This window comes from Monoraphidium neglectum (assembly GCF_000611645.1).
Source record: "Monoraphidium neglectum strain SAG 48.87 unplaced genomic scaffold scaffold03220, whole genome shotgun sequence".
NCBI classification, from domain to species: domain Eukaryota; kingdom Viridiplantae; phylum Chlorophyta; class Chlorophyceae; order Sphaeropleales; family Selenastraceae; genus Monoraphidium; species Monoraphidium neglectum.
In genome coordinates, this window is record NW_014010408.1 from 1 (window position 1) to 6,934 (window position 6,934).

Sequence of the window (6,934 nt, forward strand, 5' to 3'; positions counted from 1 at the left end):
CCCCGCCCCGCCCTGAGCGCGGTACCACTCTGCCCTGCAGGCACGCCATCCGTTCCTCCATACCCTGCAGCCGCGCAATCTCTTTTGACAGGGCGGTACATGCACAGTCACGCGCCAGCGCTGCGCCGGCCACCCGCCCCTCCTTGGCCCGCCCCTCCGATCCGGTTTGCGCAGCTCCAGGCCCTGCGTCGCCGCCCCCAACCGGCCAACCTCGGTCCGCTGCCGCCGCTCCTCGGTGCACCAAGTTGCGTCCGCCGTGCGCAGCCGCTGCGTGGGCCTCGGCCGCCGCGGCCCCCAAAGGTAGCGCCCCGCTCATGGGCGCGCGCGGCGCCCGGTTACAAGTGCTTCGCCCGTGCCTCCCCTCTAGCCGCCGCACCTCCACGTGCAGGCGCTGGGCGGCAGCCGCTGGGGCGGCGCTGCGGCCGTGCTCCGCCACCGCCGCCATCTTCTCCTGTTTCGTCTGGAAGTTGGAAAAAATGAGCAGGGCAAAAATGAGCAGGGCTCTTTGGTTTGTGGCAAGCCCTTGGTGGCAGCGCGTAAAGCTTTGAGCTGGCTCACCTCAGTGCGTGATGACACTCTGGCGTGGTGGTTTTGTGTGTGGTGATGAGGTGTGTGCGTCCACACATGCGCGCTCGTTGGGCTGACCACACCTGCGCCCCAGCCTTGACGTGCTGCACCACAGTGCAGCCACTCCAAGCCCCACAAGCCACCAAGGTCCGCGTCAACGACCTACCCCTAGAGCCCCCAGCCCCAATAATCTCGCAGTCCCCTTGTTCTCACTCTCACCTGCGTACTGTTCCCAGCCTCCGGCGGCATCCCCTCGGGCACCAGCAACATGAACAGCAGCGCCCCCCACACCGCGCGCTCCGCCCTCTGCACCGACACGCACAGGGGCGCCCCCTTGACTGCGCCGGCACGGGGCGAGCAGCGGGTGCGGGATGCAGCAGCGCGGCCACCAGCTGCCGCATGTCCCTTGGCATGCAGGGGCTCGTGTTTGGTGGGGGGGGGGCGCACAGTGGTAGCCCCGCGTTGCCCTCATCAAGTACACATCGTGATCGTGCTGCTGCGCCGGGCAGGCGGCCCTGCCGGCGCCCTCCAGGATGACGGCGTCCGGCTCAAAAGGGTAGCGTGTTTGCATGTGTGTGTGTGCATGTGTGTGTGTGCATGTGTTTTGGTTGTCAACTTCCACAGTGCCATGGATCAGCTTTCAGTATGCGCAAGTCTGTCGCACAACAGCCGGGCGGGTAGGACGCCCCCGCCTCCAAGATTGACGAAAATCGTGTGCGCCTCTACAGCCGTGCATACTACTGTACCCAAACCCACCTTGGAAAATGCGCTCGAGATACTTGGGGCAGCAGGGTCGCCAGGGATGACGGCCCAGCGGTCACTCGGTGCCATGCGTCGCATGGAAGCGATGGAGGGTGTTTAGGTAGCCAGGTGCTGCTGGGCCCAGTCGTCACTCGCACCCACCCGATCCGTAGCTGCCTGCTGGCGCTTACGCTTGCCTGAACTCATGTGCACCAATAGTTTGGTTTGTTGCCCTTTTCTCCAGTAGATCAACATGCAACAGGGCGCTGCACTCATCTGCGCCCTCATTGCATTCGAATCGGGGTGTCACATGCGTCCCAGGCGACACCCCCAAACCCCCGTCATAGTGGCATCACAGCCTCCAAAACCCAATTATAACACAAAACTTAAGGCTTCTCGTTGCCCTGACATGAAGGCTCGGGCACTCCGTCCGCATTTTTAAGCAACACACACACTCGCTGCGCTTGCTCATCTCAAGGATTACTTATAGACCGTGACCAAGGCGGTGGCCCAGGCGCATCATTCACCTCGGAGCCCTGCGCCAACCATATCTTTGATGTGACCTGGAAATCTCTGCGTGTGTTCCTCTGGGCGGGCCCGCCATCGATGGTTCGCGCGCTGATCAGCAAAGCCACGATCTCAACACGAGGCAGGACTTTTGACTGGTAGTGTGACGATCTCTGCTAACGGTGACTCGCACATATAGATTTGCAGCCGATCGGCACTGGCAGCACCGGTAGTGGACTCGTGGTCGGCCGTCACGCAGCCACCGTCTCACCGGGGGCAGTGGCAAGTGTGTGGCCAAGGTGGAAAAATACAAACTTGATCTGCGCTGCCACTTTTATGTCTCACTTCCTTTGCGGCCAACAATTCTTTTGGCGCGAACCATCGACGCTCGAGTCGTTTGTGGACGTCGCCGGGCCCAGCATGCGGTGCATACGGAGGTCTCTCATGCCTTTGGCGGGTACACTGCTGCTTCTCAACATGCTGGGAGCGGTCGTATGTGCCAGGTGCGCATGCTGCAGGGATGCGCGGTCGGGGGTGTGCAGGGGGCTCTGATCGAAGCGAGTGCCAGGACATGTATGGCGCACAAGCATCCAATCAGTAGTGGGGGAACAGTTACTGCCGTGCACCAACAGGCCCCATCCTCCGCACATGGAAGTAACTTGCCCCATCAGCCTGACGACTGATGGGCGCGCTAATGCTGCCACCCCAGCGAGCTGATATACCTACAATGCATGCATCTGCACGCCTCCTCTTTAGCTGGCTATACGGGCAATGCACACCATTCATGCTGACCCGTGCACCGCCCTCCTTCCGCTGCTCCGACCCTCGTGGCGTCCCCCGCAGCCCCCAGGCGACCCCCAAGAAGCAGAAGCTGGCGGTGGTGAGTGCCGCCTGCCTGCTACGCACGGCCTGGGTGCACCAGCTAGCTGCGTACTCAGCCCCAGCATGGCGGCCGTGCATTTTGGCGTGTTGTCTTGAAATATCGTGAAAATGCCGGCCTGCCCCATCAACCGGGCTGGCTGTGTGTCTGCATTGTGTGAAGCCAGCATCCCGTGTTGTTGGCATGAACCAACCCTTACTTCCTTGAACATCCCCATTCAGTGCGCGCCTGTCAAGGCTTTGGTCAAGTCGTGCACCTCCAAGGCCGGCCCCACCGCCCTCATGGACCAGCTGTGCAGCGAGCTGCTGGCACCCGCCAACGCTACGGCCGACAGCAAGGTGCGTGCCCTCACACAAACGCACGCACGCACACAAGTGCACGCACGCATGCATATACACACAGAACAACGCATGCACACGAAAACTCTTGTGCACGGGCAGGTGTCTGGTGTGTGCAGGTCTGGTGGCAAACAGGCGTGACAATACTGTGGTGACTTGCTTGGTTGTTCGTGGGTGAGGGCAACTACACCTTTTGCAACGGCACTAAACACTTCGGCCAACATGTGGCAAGGTGCCCAATCACCAGACTGGTTGCTCTTTGCTTGAAACAACCGGCACACTTCCACTCACCCAGGACCCCACCAAGTTGCGCTATGGCTGCGGCGTGGCGACCACAGCACAGGTCAACAGAGTGTCCAGCGACATGGCAGCTCTTGAGACCAAGGTCAACGCCGCCGCCGCCCAGGCCAGCTCCCTGCAGGGCACCTTTGTCCAAGGCAACAACCAGACGGCGGCGCTGCTCGCAGAGATGGATGCTCTCAGGGCGGCACTCACGACGCTCACTGCCAACGTGCAAAAGCTGCAAGCAAACTCGGCCAACACAACCAACCTGAGTACCATCACGCAGGAGCTCGCCGCTCTTGCAGCGGCCGACACACGCACCGCCCAGAAGCTGGCCCTGCTGGAGGCGGTAAACCAGACCACAGCCCAGGACATCGCCGCGCTCAAGTCTTCTTCGCAGCAGTGCGCCTGCGGCTCCGAGCTGTCGGCTGTCAACACCTCTCTGGCCACCATCCAGTCGGTCCAGGCGGCGAATGCTGCGGTGGTCTCCCTGGCCAACACCACCGTGGAGTCCCTGAAGGCCACAGTCACCACAGGCGCGGCAGTCATCGCGTCGGTCAACACCAGCCTCGCCACCCTGGCAGCCACCGTGGCCAATGTGTCTGCTATCGACTTGAGCGTCTACGCGAAAACCGCAGACCTGGCCAGCATCAACGCAGTCAGCCTGGGGGGCGTGCCTGCCGCACAGTACCTGCGCTCGCGGGTGGTGGTCTACCGTGAATCTTCGACAGAAAGGAACGGAAACCTTGGTGGCCGGTCTGGTGCTGACGCCTTGTGCAGTGCCTCCATCAACCGGCCGACGGGGCTGGTGCAGGTTCACGCGTTCCTATCCATATCTGCATCCGACCAGATTGCCGATTTTCCCACATTGTATGGTGTTCCCACCGGCCTGCCGATTGAGTCGCGGAGGGGCGCCGTTCTGGCCCGCAACTTCACAGGCATGCTGGGAGGCACCATCTTGCTGTCCTTCCAGGAAGCGGGTGTTATTGATATACTCGCTCGTGTGTGGACTGGCAGCGAATCAACGGGATTGGTTGCTGCCAACACTTGCGCCGGGTTTACCGACGGTTCCGCCAATTTTCGAGGTTCGACCGGGTTAACCAGCTCTACCAGTAGCACATGGATCGCATCAGCACGCCCGCCTTGCAACATCCTCTCCTTCATTACGTGCATCGCTTATTAGGCTGTAAGAAAGGCCGTTGCCGTGTCTCAGGAAGCACGCAGCACGGCACTCCGGCGGCAAGTACGAGCAGCCAGGTTGGATGTGCACACACCTGCACACGTGCCTGTTACGCTTCACCCTGTTGCAACAAGCCACAGCAGAGTGTCTTGATGCCTCTGCGCCCAAACAATATTATGCGTTCGTGCGGCTCTTTCATAAGCTCAGGCATATCATCTCCGTGCCTCGTCACACGCAGCTTGCCATACATACATGTGCATGCTGTGCACCAGCCGGCGCCCGCTGCGTACGCATGCCCCAGGACATACCTGCCCAAGTGCCGTGTTTGTTCCACCTTGCCGGAAGGCAAGGCCTGCTGCGCACGTCTCCAGGAAGCCTTTGGTGGCCAATGGGCGCTGCGGGTTTGATTGCGGCTGTGGTTGCGGTTTGGCGGTGCTGGTCTCGCGTTGGGGCAGGGGGTTCAGTGAGACAACATCCTTGGCGCACTTGTCTCAATGAATGCTGCCAATGCATGACGTGATAGCGAATGACACAGTGTGTAATCGATCTGCAAAAGGCCTTGACGCTGCCAGTGCGGCACTCCAGTAGGGGTGACGGCGAAGTTCTGGTAGAGCACAAGGCAGGGGCAACGGAGGCCCGCTGCCTGCATCATCAGGAATCCTTTACCAATCAGGGAGCACCGTGGACTTTGACTCAATGCCGCGCAGCGAGTCCAGTAAGCTCTTTGGCGCGGCTCGAGCTGGATTGGCTACCGCGGGACGAGTTGACGGGCGGCGCGTCCGGCTGGGCAGGTCGGGGCGCAGCTGCATGACTGCAGTACTGTTGCGGCGCTTGAACTTGCGGTGCAAGCCGGGACCGCTTTATCCGATGCTGCTTCAGCATCACGATTGCTTGTATGTTGTCGTGAAGCTCGTTCGCATGAGCGGACACTAACCTAGATCACCCGCTCCGGCGCGATCAGCAGCGGGAATGGCGGAGTCTGAGGATCCGGCTTCTGAGGCTCAAGAGCAAGAAAAGGGCTCTGAGGAGCCGGCAAGCGCTGAAGGGGGTGAGGCAGAGGCGTCAGCAGGCGAGGACGATGGGGGCGATGAGGAGGCTTCCGCAGAGGACAGCAGCGAAGAGGATGAGGAGGGACCTGATGAGTACGAGCAGGTGCGCGCGCCACGGCCGTATGCGATCCAGCAGCACCGGGTGTGAACGCCGCTGTTGATGCACCCACCCACCCCAGAAGGAGCATGCGGCAATAGCGGCGCAGCCAGCCCTGCCATGTGCAGCTCTGAGCGTGCCAGCACACGTCTTTCTCAAATGCACACATGTCTTTGGAGCGCCCAGCATGCGGCTAACGCAAGCAGGCTGGGCCGCCCCATTGTGTAAGAGCGTGCCACCTTGCGGCCAGCACCGCCTCAGCGTTCCCACTCGCCCGAAAGCACCAAATGGACGGATGGCTCTGATACAGCCAGTGTTGCAACCTCTGTCCATCACACAAAGGACGACTTCCTGGTCGGAGAGGATGAGGAGTCGGGCGGCGGCGATGACGGCGAGGGCGGCGGCGCCGGGGGCGCGCCGGGCGGCGGCGGCAAGCGCAAGAAGCGCAAGCGGCGCAAGAGCGCGCGCGAGTACCGGCTGGACGAGGAGGACTACGACCTGCTGGAGGACAACCAGGTCATGGTGAGTCATGATGATGTCACAGGGCGTCACCGACGAGCCCCCTCTTGCCGTTTTTTTATTGGCGATGGCCGCTGCAGTGGTGCCGCGGTTGGGGGCTGCCGCCTCGGCGGGACCTCGCAGAGGGCGCGTCCGGTCAGCCCTTGGATCCGGACGCGTCGAGCCTGGCGGCGGCCGCTGGCTTTGCTGTGCAGCTGCAGGCTGTGTGTTGTGTTTGAGTTGCATGTGTATGATTTTCATGAGCTCGACAAGTGGGGTAGTTTGTTGCTCAAGGCAGGCCCCATCTCCCAGACCCGCCGCTGTGGGCGTGCCCTCCTCCCCCCACCCCCTCCCCGCTCTCATTCGCTGCGCAGGTCCGCCGGCCGGCGCAGCAGAACAAGCGCCTGAAGCGGCGCGGCGACGAGCCGGGGCGCGCCATGGGGGCACAGCAGCTCAAGGAGAGCCTCTTCGGCGCTGGGGGTGAGGGGCCGCCGCCGCGCGCTGGGCTGCACCACATCAGCCAGCGCGTGTGCCTGGCCACGCCGCGCGCTGCCGCTTGCATGGCTCTCGGCTACCTCGGCGCGCGCCGCTTGCTTTGGGCTGCAGCCGCGGCGAGTGGTCTTGGGGGACTCTGACCTCCGGGCACGTGTGTCAAAGACACAGCAGACTCTTCCCCGCGTATGGCTTGGCACAAACACGCATACTTCCCGCCCACGTGCTGCACATTGCACATGGCTCACCCCCACCCCCACCCGCACCCCACCCCCCCCCAAGACCTGGAGGATGACATTGATG

General features: G+C 62.3%; 2 protein-coding genes across 2 annotated transcripts; both read left to right on the forward strand.

Annotated features, from left to right (window-relative positions):
* Positions 1-2,292: 2,292 nt before the first annotated feature.
* On the forward strand, positions 2,293-4,431 carry MNEG_12388 (hypothetical protein; the record flags this gene model as incomplete). Its single annotated transcript, XM_014039139.1, has 5 exons — positions 2,293-2,318; positions 2,659-2,695; positions 2,917-3,033; positions 3,329-3,973; positions 4,420-4,431. The coding sequence occupies 5 exons, from the start codon at positions 2,293-2,295 to the stop codon at positions 4,429-4,431; spliced, it is 837 nt and encodes a 278-aa protein (XP_013894593.1).
* A 1,033-nt stretch (positions 4,432-5,464) lies between these two features.
* MNEG_12389 (hypothetical protein) lies at positions 5,465-6,774 on the forward strand (the record flags this gene model as incomplete). Its single annotated transcript, XM_014039140.1, has 3 exons — positions 5,465-5,647; positions 5,984-6,163; positions 6,514-6,774. 3 exons carry the CDS (start codon positions 5,465-5,467, stop codon positions 6,772-6,774), a joined length of 624 nt encoding a protein of 207 aa, XP_013894594.1.
* Positions 6,775-6,934: the final 160 nt, after the last annotated feature.